Source organism: Neolamprologus multifasciatus, chromosome 20 (genome assembly GCF_963576455.1).
Source record: "Neolamprologus multifasciatus chromosome 20, fNeoMul1.2, whole genome shotgun sequence".
In the NCBI taxonomy this organism is placed as follows: Eukaryota; Metazoa; Chordata; class Actinopteri; order Cichliformes; family Cichlidae; genus Neolamprologus; species Neolamprologus multifasciatus.
The window spans coordinates 8,398,812-8,411,503 of NC_140458.1; the positions used below are offsets into that span (position 1 = coordinate 8,398,812).

The following is a 12,692-nucleotide window of genomic DNA, read 5'->3' on the forward strand; positions in this document are numbered from 1 at the left end:
ATATATATATATATATATATATATATATATATATATATATATATATATATATGATAACCTTTTCAAAGCATCATTAACGGCTGGAAAAATGTGTTTTCTGACTGTGACAGTACAGAAACAATTGTAGTGAAGAATTTATATACACTCATCATAGGCATGAATGTCATGGTAATTTTGAGCTTTTAATGATTTCTTTGAACTAGACTTTTTAAAGGGTGGAATGACTTTTACAGCGACTTTTATGACTTAGGTGCACAAGGGACTAATAAAAGTTATCTCATCTTAAGTTTGAATTTACTTTGGATTTTCTCTAATCCACAAGTCAAAAGTATATGTACAGGCTCAAATATATAGACAGACAGATGTACAATCCCCCTCCTCCCCCTCCAAATGCCTCCGATGCCCGTCCTTTATGTTGTATGGTGTGTTCATGTGCTCTCTGTGCTGCTGTGTTTTTTCTGTTCTCAAACTGCCCTCCTGTAGGAGCTCAGTCTGGGTGGAGATCTTTTTTCTCCCTGTCTTCCCAATGTGATGTATGTGAAATATATGTACGGTTGGAAGGGGTCAATTTTCACGGCATATATTGCTTTAAAGTTGCCACCTAGTCACTTGTGGACATTTCAGGTCCTGGTTGCCTAGGTGCCCTACTACTTTATTTATGTCAATCAACAGTATTCTTCACTGTCATTGGTAGATGTCTAATGACCAAAAATCCCAAATATTCCAATGAAACATGTATGCTGTGTAATCATCCCACCCATTAAAATCTCGAATTCAAAGAAATCATTAAAGGCCCTAAATTACAGAGACACACATGCCCACGATGAGTGGATGTAAACCTCTGATCACAACTGTATCTACTTCAGTTTTTCCTCCCTGCTCACTCTTCTGGTACTTCTTCTATAATAACTTCTTGCTAAAATCTGGTGTGTGATCACAACGTGGCATTAAGCGACTGAGCCACAGATAAGTGCGCATTGGTCACAAGAGCAGACTTGTTAAATGGGAGAGCCCATTCAGGGTAAGTATTCAAATTAAACATGGCAATGCCCCACGTATTCATTGCCAGAGTGACTGACAGGATACCCAGGATGTTCATCACAAAGCCAGTTTTCACCTGAGGAACCAGAAATGGAAAACAAAAGCTGTAATTTTGTGTAATATTTTCAAGGTCAAGACCCAATGAGGATCTTACCATGTCTTTCACCATAAGGTGTCCAGAAGCGAAGGCAATAGAGTTGGGTGGTGTGGACACTGGCAGCATGAAGGCGTATGAACATCCTACCGTGGCAGGTATCATGAAGTACAGAGGGTTCACTGAGACATTAATAGCCTGTGGAGGGAAAAGATGTTTATGACAGGATGTATAAAAAGGCCCATTATGCTTATTTATAGTGAAAATCCAGAATCTTAAATTTAAAGTACAGTAAGGGGACAAAGGTGAAAAGAACATTCAATAGTCATTTGGCAAAGGCAGCAAAATACAGAAGCATAAAAGTTTTATATACTTCATTTTGGAGCAATACTTTGCAAAAACAGATAATACAGGAGCTGGGTTTGCATGGCTCTCTGCAGCCAGAAGTGTAACAAGATCATATTCACTGGAGTTCAATTAACATATAATATACAAAATTAATTTAAAAAAATTAAGAAACTAATTAAGAAACTAATATGGGCTGTAAATGCAATAACAGTCAATCAGTCCATTCTTTTATTGTGTGCTTTAGGACCCTAGCCTACAGATTGTTTAAATCCTAAAGCCTTTACTCATCACTGACTACATTTCTGAAAAATAATGTTACAGTACTGATATGAACTATGTACAGAATAGTTATTTTTTGTTTTTTATTAAATGCTAGTGTTAACGTGACCACATGTTCACTCTATATGATATAATTATAGACTGTATATCAAGATGGAGGCAACTTTGCTACAATAAACAATTGTATTGGGATCTGTGGGAAAATGGATGTTTGTCTCCCTCGATCTATAAACTCATTTAACACTTTGTTGATGGGTTTGTGGTCTTAATCACTAGTTTTAAGTCTTATTGTCAGCGCCACCCATTGTTTGTAACTTCCAGTTTCAAAACAAGATGATGATGGCCAAAATACTCAGCTCAAGGATGGGAATTCAGTAACCAGTTAAATAACAAATAATAACACCACTAATGAAGGTACTGCAGAATGGGAGAAAAATAAAAATATAGGAAATGCCATTCACTTGTTATCCCCATAAGATAAATGTTTTACAGCTATTCATCTAGTCTAGAAATAAATTATTATTTTAGCACGTGTACAACTTCAAATACAGTAAAAGCAAAATGTGTGTTGTGCCTGTTTGTGTTTGTAATAACAGCTTAGCATCCTAAAGTTTAAACCTAGCCTATACAATTACATGCTATTAAGTGGTTATTCTTCCTGTGTAGCCATTGTCTTGGAGTACTTAAGCTCCAGATAATAATTGTCTAACAAGAGTTAATGTCCAACAGTCTACAAACATAAGAACATCTATTGCAAAAGTTTAACAAGACCAGTAAACCTCTGAGTGACATAAAGGACAAGGTCGACAGCAAAACGTGTTCACCCTTCACTTTGACTTCTTTATCTTGTAAGACAGTCGTCCAGTTTGTTTCCCTGATGGTCGTCTGTGTCAGTTTGATTGCACTGGCATGGTGCAATGAGTTTGTACCTCACACAGGTAAACTGATATGTGAAGATATTTTTCTCAGCTAAAATATAACACAGGAATAAAAAAAAAATCTGATGATATACTTTCACTTTAATTTCGCATACAGTCTAAAACTGTATGCGAAATTGTATATATTTAGGTTGTAGACCAGCCTTACCAGTTCAGCAATGACAGGTAAAAATATGATAATGGTGGCAGTGTTACTGGCAAACTCAGTGAAACAAGCCAGGAAAGCAGTGATCAACATCACAGCTGCAGCAGGAGGGACTTGAGCCAAAGGCTGGAGGTGGCCTCCCATCCAGGACGCGAGTCCAGACTCCTGCAGAATGCCACGTGACAGAGGTGAAAGGTTGAAGATCAAATAACAACATAAGAAACCAAAACAGAGAACTTGAATCAAACAAAGCACTGACAACCGGAGGAGAGCAGAGACACATTTTAATAAACAGACTTAGTAGACTTTAATTTGCTCCATTTCCACTCTAAACTATAGAGGTTTAAAGAAGCATTAGTAAGCAAACTGAAAATAACAGCTTCCTTTGGTATTTTGGGGTAAATGGTCCCAAAATATTTGCTAAAAAGTTGGATGCCACCATAGGCACCACATAGCAGTTTTAACTTAGCACAGAGACAGGAAACATTGTTCATGTATAATATGTATTACATACATATTATATGTAGCATCTTTACCTCACAAGCTTTGGCCATGGCGAAGCCGCCTCCAAGCAGCATAATGATATTCCAAGGAACCGATTCCTGGGCTTTTTTCCATGAAAGGAGAGGCACATAAGGAGTGTTTAGAGCTGAGGAAAAATGTGAGATAAAACAATTATATATGTTTATCATGTGTAGAAAAATGTAAAGGCTGTTGTGCACCGACACAGTGTGAGATTAAAATCCTTAAACTTAATTGTTAACCTTATAATGAGTAGTAAAAGATTCTGCCTCAGTATAACATCTCCATTCCTTACTTTATTTCTATTTTCCTTTTTTAGTTGCTTTCTCTTTATCTTGTAAAAAGTTTGACTTGACCCGGAGAGCTCTGCACAAGAATTCCAATGTGCATGGACTGTTGGTCCTGTGCTCAACTGGCAAATAAAAATCTTGAATCTTGAATCTTAAAGAGGCGGAAGAAGTATCTCTGGTTTTAGGGTTGTGGTGAAGAACACGTTAACATATGGATGAGTTGAAAATCAAACTACCACCAAACTGCTTAGCAGCAAACCATATAGTCTACCATTTAATATATTTGCCATGTTAACATACACATTTTAGTGCTTTCTACCAAATATTCTTTTGTAGTTTTACCATATTTTTGTATTTATTTGCTCTATTTTTAGTTTAATGAGCTAAAAGTCCTACTCTGTTTGACATAGAGTGAACCCACTCTATTCGAATAATGTGACCCTCGGTGACAGATGAACCACATGGCTTGCTTTCTTTTCCAGCATCAAGTTGTTTATTTGACCAGCTGAACATAACATAAGCATTCACTCACTCACACACACACACGCTTCTCCATTTTAGTGGATGCTGATTCGCATTTGTATTCACATTTTGGAGTTAACCAAATCAATAAAATGATTTCCATAAGACGTTTTTTTGTCCACCAAGAGAAAAAGATTCACCAGAATTTGATTATTAAATGGACGTTTCAGGCATGTAGCTACAACACGAGTAATCCAAAATACAAGTACACAAACACACAAAGAAAAAAACCCAAAGTGTGTCCACATAGCTTTAAGAGATTATTCTAATCACAGAAACAGAGAAACTACAGTCTCACTTTCAGACGGGAACTTTCCTCAGACTCTCTAATCTATATTATTAACATTCCTCAGCTTAATTTCTGTTTTTTGCAAAAGCTGTTCTAGAAACAGAGACACAGAATCTTTGAATTTTCCACAAATATCTGGTCTTAGATATTAACTTTTGACTTATCAAAGTTGTAATATTGCGACAGAAAATCCTATATATGGTAACAAATAGAACTGAAATGAGACAATGATGCCTCATAAATGGCATTTTAGCAGATATGCTATCACTAACCTTGAGGGTCGGACCACCATCTCAGGGAAGGCTTTTGTGAAGGAAAAAAGAACAATATAGACACAATGATGACACCGGTGACTGCATCCGAAACGTACCTGAAGGACAGCAAGACGAGCACAAAATAGAAATGGACACCTAATAGAGCACAGAACCAGAATACAATGTGCTAACTTTCATACAAGGTTTTAAAAGTCAGCTTCTCTTACCCTTTTTTAAAAAACACAGACCAGCCGGTCACAAACTTTGGATCCCTTGTGAAGAGGAGAACGGCAAACAGTACAAAAAAGAAAGAGATGGCTCCCTCTGCAAAGCTGAAAGCATGAATGCAGAATAAGAGTAAGTCAAAGACTATGTCCTAGAAAGTTTTCATCCAGCATCTATTGCATGAGATTTCAAGACATACACGAGTCCTCACTTTATGGGCCCTAGTTTTCTGTAATCTTCCTTTATCAGTGCCTTGGCTCTGGCTTCTGCCTGGGTTCTCCTGTCTTGTTTTGTGATGCACAATCTGCAAAAAATTGAACACATGATGTAAACATTGTCTCTCATAAAATAAAGACCTTACTCATGGAATGGTCCAGTTTTTGTATCCTGTAATGCCGATGGTGTTATTGAAAAATTTAGCAAGAAAAGATACACAACCTTGTATTCAATCCTCCGTAGAGAAATGCAATCCATAGCCATCCCAAAAACAGGAAGAGGAGCATGAGTGGGAAAGCAAATGCAAACCAAGAGCCAAAATTGATAAGATCACAGTCTGGAAAGTAGCTGTGAAAGACAAAATTATAACTGTTAAACACACTGAAACATATCAGTTCTGTGTCTGAATCAGCATTGTTTAAATGCTACACAAAAACAAAAGAGTTACCTTTTCAGCTGTCCAATCAGAATGAGGTTAGGTGCCGTGCCCGTCAGTGTGGCGGTTCCTCCGATACTGGCAGCATAAGGGATACAAATCAAAAACCCCTTCCAGACTTTGTGCTGATACTGCGCCTCTGCTCGGCTCTCCTCAGCTGTCCTCGGGTCCGTCAGTTCTGGTGTATCAGTCCTTTCAGAAGCATTATTTTACATAAATGTGAATTATTACACAAACTTCAGAGTTTGCACAGCTGGATATTACTCTTTAGTTTGTATGTCAAAATGAATCCGCAAACTTCATATGTGTTAGCTTAGTTTTGTATTTCACAGTCTGTAAAATGTAAAGCTCAGTAATTAAAACATAAATATAACACAGACAAAGGGAATGATGCCTGCACTATGAAGCAGGATTTGGGGCTTAGAAGGGTTACTTAAGGGTTAACCTTGTTGTGAAAGCCTGATTGAAAGCAGGTCATGTTCACAATCAGAGATCATCATGTACAAAATCACTGCCTCCTTTCCTGAAAAATGCACGGGCTTCAGTGCTTAGGTAACAGCATGTTCTGGGACTAGAACATCTAAAGTTCTTCTCTTTCTATGATGAGCCTCAGTCAAGATAGGTCTTTAAAAGCAGCTTGATTCCTCCTTTTTACCTGTTTGATATAAGCAATTTAAAGCAATCGTATTGTTCTGTAAACCTAAACTATAGTACTACAACACTGAAACAGGGCACCTAAGCATAAGGCCAAGAAAATTTATCAATCTGAAATCTTGTTTTGGTTTTCATCTGTTCATTACGGGTCAGTTAACACTGCCTGGGCTGAAGATGAAAAACTAAGGCAAAAACTCTTAGATGCACATGAAACAGCATCACCTGCTAATTTAACAGAACATATTTATAGTTACAGTCAGGTCCTCATATTTTAATGACAGAATTATGTTACTTATAAGTCTGTTGACCTGCAAGGTCTGCATTTATATGACACTTTTTCAGTTTTGCATTCCACAGCACCGTCATATTCATGCAACACTTTTTAATACTACACTACTGTACAGAGCTTTTCTAATATTATAGTTTGTCTTTGCAGTTCTGCTGTAAGAAGACCTGTCCACATTTCTTCTGTCTGGCTGTGTATATGCCACTTCTGTCATATAACACCACAAAAACGTGAACATCACACCACTCTCTCGTCTAACATGATATCAGGGTAAATGATGCTAGAGAGGAAAATATATCCTGGGTATTTTAAACTTGCCCTATATTCATAGCACTAGCACCTGGATAGTTTCTTGGATTTTGTTGCCATTAGAACTACATCTACCTCATTTCCAGTCTTCGCAGTAAGCTGTCACAGTCCTGGGTCATTTTGACCCAGCATTTTCAGTTCTTATATTCCTTTGTATTATGGTTTGTATTCTGATCCTTTTGTCATGCTTTGTTTATTAGTATTATTCTTTGTGAGGGATTAGTTCTTAGGTTGTGTCTCTCGTTCAGTATAAGCTCAGTTCAGTGTCAAGTCTGTGTCTGTTTCTTGTTTTCCGTTTTATTGTGAAAGGTTGTGCCTTATCTCAGTGTGTCTAGCTTTTCTCCCTGTGTCTCGTTAGCCCATACCCTCCCAGCTGTGTCTCCCTCCTGTTTTCCATTCCCTGATTACTCCCCTGTGTATATAAGCCCTGTGTTTCTGTTTCTAGTGTTTTGTCTCCTTCTCCACTTTAGTATTTCTTTTCCAGTGTTTCAGTCCTCGGTTCCTCTGTTCAGACTTTTGTTTGTCTTTTAGTGAGTTTAGTTAGTATGAGGTATTTCCCAGCAGTAAAGCTGCGCTTTAAGTTTCACTTCCGTGTCTGAGTTCTGCATTTTGGGTCCACCACTCCTGCTTGCTCGCCTGCCACACAGCCAACCATGACAGAACGACGCGACCACAAAATGGGCCCAGTGGACTCACCTTTAGGCTGGGAGGAGGAGTTGCTAGAGCAGCTTGTCGCTACCCGATCCGTACCGGAAACCCGATCCGTACCCCGCATGCGCAAATCTTACGTCACTTCCTCTCTTTGCCAGCATTGCGACATTCAATATATTTGAATGATACGGTTAGCGCCCAGTTAGCTCCTAGCATTTCTCAACAGCTCTGCCTCCTTTTCGACTATCGGGACATTTAAACAATGGATAATCCGTATACAAGCAAATTCATGCTTTTCTCCTCAACAGAGAGCGTCCCCCGACTGAACAACAGCGCCGTAAAATAAGAAGAATAGCGCCTAATTACAGATTTAATAATATTGACTTAGCAATGTGTCACGTGAAGATTCAGCAGCCAGATTAAGTGTTAACTGACAATTAACAGTGATAGCCGACATCATCATCACTATTCCTGTCAATCCTCTCCACACAGACAAGCATAAACACACTCGACTATCACTAAATCAAATTTAACACACGTTTGCGATGACGCCAATTCAGTTCATAATAGGGTTCATTCGCTCGGTCAGCAGGTGGCAGTATCCTCGTACACTGGGGAGTAAACTGCCATTAAATGAACAGAAGAAGAAGAAAACATCTGCACATGCGCGGTACGGATCGGGTAGACCCGATTTGTACGGTCCGACTTTGCACATGTGCAGTAAGGATCGGGGAGTCCCGATCCGTAACTATCTTTTTATTTTTCGTTTTTGTCTACATTGTACTGAAAGGCTTCATTATTGCAAACATTTTAAGATTTACTCATTATTCTTAACATCTTAACAGATACTCTGACCCATAACTATCGTAAAACGCTACGACCGGAAGTAGACACCTTTCGCGCATGCGGGGTACCGATCGGGTTTCCGGTACGGATCGGGTAGCGACACAGCTGCAGGATTTTTGCCGGGCCGTAATTCATGCTGTGGACACTCCCAAGAGACTGATTCAGGTAGTGTTTTTTGATGATTTCCTGTCAACTACAAGTTTTCCCCCGAGTTTCCCGGACATCAGTGAGCTGTCTCGAATCATAACAAAACTAAGAGCGAGGCTCTGTTTTGGATTATTTGGCATTGGTGGCCCCGGCAAAGTAGACTCAGCCACACTCTTAGAAACCCTCGCTGCTTGGTATTTTCAGTCTTTAACCCTGCCGTCAATTCAGTTATCTTTCCAGTCCATAGCTCAGTCACTAGCTCAAGCCCCTGTAGCTCGCCTAGCCGCCCGGCCTGCAGCCCAGTTAGCCACTTCTCCACCTGCTAAACCTCCATCACAATCATTACTACTGCCCGCAGCTCAGTAACCAGTGTCCTCTGCTCTCTCGCTCTCAGCTCTGTTAGCTGCCCAGCAGCCACCTTCTGCTCAGTTGCCACCTTCGGCTCAGTTTCCAGTGTCCCCGTTGCCTGTAGCCCAGTTACCCGCCTGGCCGCCAGTGCAGTCATCTACTCCATCACCTACTCCACTCTCACCACAACCATTTCAACGGCCGCCAGTTCAGACTTCAGTTCAGTCCTCTGTGCCAGTTCAGCCCCCTAGCCTGCTATACTCTCACCCACCTGGTCAACCAGTGGTCTCAATGACCTCTGGCCCTGCATCTACCTCGTACGCTGGGGCTTCTGGAGAGCCTGTCCAGCCGTCACCCTCTGCTAAAGGGTCTGAGGGGCCCGTTCAGCCTGCTGTCGTCACTGGAGGGTCCAAGGGATCCGTCCAGCCTGTTGCGCCGCCGCCTGCAGCGCCTTCGTCTCCGGCTTCCATGGCGCCGCTTGCAGCGCCATGGAAGCCAAACAAAAGTTCAGACTTTTGTTTGTCTTTTGGTGAGTTTAGTTAGTTCGAGGTTTTTCAATTTTCAGCAATAAAGCTGCGCTTTAAGTTTCACTTCCGTGTCTGAGTTCTGCATTTTGGGTCCACCACTCCTGCTTGCTCGCCTGCCACGCAGCCATCCATGACATAAGCTAAGCAAAGCTCAACATCTCTTGTTTGTGCAATTATTTATCAAAGACAGTGGAGTGAAATGTCTTTAAAATAAAATATAAAACAAAACACAAATGCTTCTTACCCTTCTGTTGCCATCATTTGTTTTTCTGTTGGCACTGAGGGCAGTGAATGCAGCTTTACACTAGACTGACCTGCAAGAAAATAAATCAAATAGATTTTGGCAGTTTCACATGTAACCCTGAACCCTAACTTAATCTTCAAAGTGTCCAAACATGAGTTAAATTGTGAGTTTCAGCTCTTTTACAGTTGTGTACTTTTGTTTTATTTAATAGCTGACTTTGAGTCAACAAAGCCCCCTTAATCAATTACTACTTCAGGATTGACTAACTTGGTGTCAGACAGTTCATTGGAAACACTGCACAAAGTTCATATGTTTGATTATATATTAAAGGCTTGGGGACAAAGTTAAAACCATGCAACAATCATCTTTCCAGAATGAAACATTTTGTGAAGAGACACGGTTGGATGATAAACGTTCAACAGGAAATTTATGTTCCTGTTCATTTGAGGATGAAGGGTTTAATGTTCGTTCGCCCCTGTCACAATGCCCTTTGCTGCTTGAACGACTATGAAGACAAGACTGAATTAAACAATGTTTTGGTTCAGCCAAAAAAAGATTAAAAATTGGTCAAACGTTTTCTCTCACTCATAAGAGGATCACTTTCATTCAGTATATTATTTAAGACGTAAATTTCAGAGAAAACCTTGATTTGTCATCAGTATAAGTTTGAAAACTGACAGCGTACCATTTATCACGGCATTCTCGTGATCCTCGACAGACTTGCACTTTTGTTTTAGGGTTTCCAGATCACCAAACAGGCTCTCCAGGATGGCATTTGCAATAGGGAGCATCATGGCTGTTGTGGCGGTGTTACTGAGCCACATGGACAGGAAGGACGAGGTCAGCATCATTCCCAGTATGAGCCTGGAAAAAACATTCAGTCCACAATCTTAAAACCAGTAAACAACCCTAAGTATGAAAATAAAAATAATTAAAAGATGTAGTTCTGTGCAAAAGATTCAGACATTTATATGTTTTATTATTATATCCCTCCCTGTTGCAGAATTTTCTGAATTAACTATCTACCATATTTTGTGACAATGTTATTTAAACAGACGTGAAAAGGACATGTAGGGTGACTTAGGTGTTTCTGGACAGCACAGAGGTCCACAACACAGGGAAATAAAATAAGTTCCAGGTATTACTTAAAATGGGATAAATACAGAATCCTCATCAGCTTTCAACTGCCTTCTGATAAAGTTATTTTCTCACCAGGCTGGTTTTACTCCAACAATACTGAGGACCTTTAGGGCTATTCTGCGATGCAGGCCCCACTCCTCAATCGATGATGCCAACACAAGGCCGCTGAGGAAGAGAAAATTGGTCTCGATGAAGTACTGAGGGCAGATTTTTTTGGCTGGAAGAATTCCCAGTGTTGGGAAAAGGCAGACTGGAAGCATGGCTGTGACAGCAAGAGGGAGGGCCTCCGTGCACCAAAACATAGCCATGAGCACCACCACGTAAAGACATTTTCCCTCCTAAAAAGATCAGTAACATGTCAATAATATTTGTGCAATAATACAAAAAAAACAGCTAAAAAACAAAGCAAAGACTTAACAAGAAAAAAGAAAGCAGAGTACACGTTATGTTTTCAGTAACTTGTGTATCCTTCACATTATATGTGTTTCAGAGAGACAACATTCATTTTTGCATCGTTAACATGAAAGCATTAACATAATAATCACTTTTTAGTTTTAGATTTGCATTATTGACTCTTTGGCTGAATCAGATGATTCACGGAGTATGCACAAACAGTGAAAATACTCCCAGCAAAAGCTTTATTGTGCTTAACCAAGAGTAAAAAGCATTGAGGTTGTAGTGACCCTAGAAGCTGAGTGTTTTTAGCATTGACTAAATTTATTACTTAAAAAATCTCAGTTTATATAAGCACGTCTGTAAGTTTCTGATTAATCAAAACAAGTATAAAGATGGACCAAACCCTTTGCGAACTAGTCTGATTTTAAACACATAAATCTCCTGCTTGCACCTGTGTTATGCATTTATAATAGGACAGCCGTGCTTTCGTGTGTGTAAGTTTTTTGGAAAACAGTGGATGCATAACTGTGGCACAAAAAAATTTACTCACCTTCTCCGGTAGAGTAAAAAGTAAAGGCAGAAACACGAGCGGAGTGAGCACAAGGATTAGCTGTTTGTGGACGCACCACAGCTTCTTGGACAGTACGGATATTCTCATCCCTGGCTTGAAGTTGTGCTCAGTTTAGGAAACGTCCAGACTGGCTGAAAGCAACCTGTGAGTCAGCACTTTGAAGCCCGTGGCTGAGCATAGAGAAGATTAACCACACGCTTTGCTACTGGTTAACTCCTCCTGTGATGGTGTGTTAAATGGGATAGTCGACTTACTGCCAAATTTACCAACTGAATGGACTCTTGCATGACAGGAGTGAGGTATCTTCAGGGGCAGAGATGGAAATGTCACCGCTCATACGTTCATTTTAAAAAAGTACCCTGGAAACTGCCGGGCTGCAAAAATAACCGCAGTAAAGTGAGCCGTCATTTGTGAGCCGCGGTCAAGCCAGCCGCTTCTTCTCCGCCGCATAAATTTCCTTGCGCTTTTACACCAGTCTTTACGGTAGCGCCTTTCGCTATATATCCCGACTGAAAGCCTAGACCCGCGCGCGCACACACATGGAACAGCCCAGTACAGTCAATACAATTATGTAAATTTCAAAATTTCATTAAAAATCATCCTTAGTAGTTAAGGTCCAACTTTCAACACATTCCTTCTCTGGGACACCTTCTGTACCTCTGTACCAAATATCATCCAGATTTACTGCAATATTACTCAAAAATTAAAGGACATGTATATTGAATTCAATACACTTACTTAAATATTGCATCACATTCAAAAATTCATTAAAAATCATCCATAATAGTTGATGTCAATATATTATTATATTATATTATATTATATTATATTACTCAGAAATTAAAATAAACTTATATTCAACGCAAATTTGCAAGCTTCAGCCAGATTTACTGTAAAATTCCTCAAAAATTAAAGGACATTTATATTCAATTCAATACAGTCAATACACTACAATTATGGAAATTTCAAAAATT

General features: G+C 39.6%; 1 protein-coding gene and 1 long non-coding RNA gene across 2 annotated transcripts; one reads left to right on the forward strand and one right to left on the reverse strand.

The window, feature by feature from the left end:
* Positions 1-44: 44 nt before the first annotated feature.
* On the reverse strand, positions 45-12,174 carry slc13a3 (solute carrier family 13 member 3). The gene is made up of 13 exons (XM_085145590.1): positions 11,698-12,174; positions 10,824-11,089; positions 10,297-10,475; positions 9,612-9,681; positions 5,612-5,791; positions 5,386-5,511; positions 5,159-5,251; positions 4,950-5,054; positions 4,741-4,838; positions 3,382-3,494; positions 2,849-3,010; positions 1,196-1,333; positions 45-1,117 (listed from the first exon to the last, which is right to left on the reverse strand). Exons 1-13 carry the CDS (start codon positions 11,803-11,805, stop codon positions 935-937), a joined length of 1,821 nt encoding a protein of 606 aa, XP_085001716.1. The 5' UTR covers positions 11,806-12,174; the 3' UTR covers positions 45-934.
* LOC146494345 (uncharacterized) lies at positions 8,448-9,583 on the forward strand. Its single transcript, XR_014871494.1, has 2 exons — positions 8,448-8,510; positions 8,887-9,583. It is a non-coding gene; the product is annotated as an uncharacterized LOC146494345 (long non-coding RNA).
* Positions 12,175-12,692: the final 518 nt, after the last annotated feature.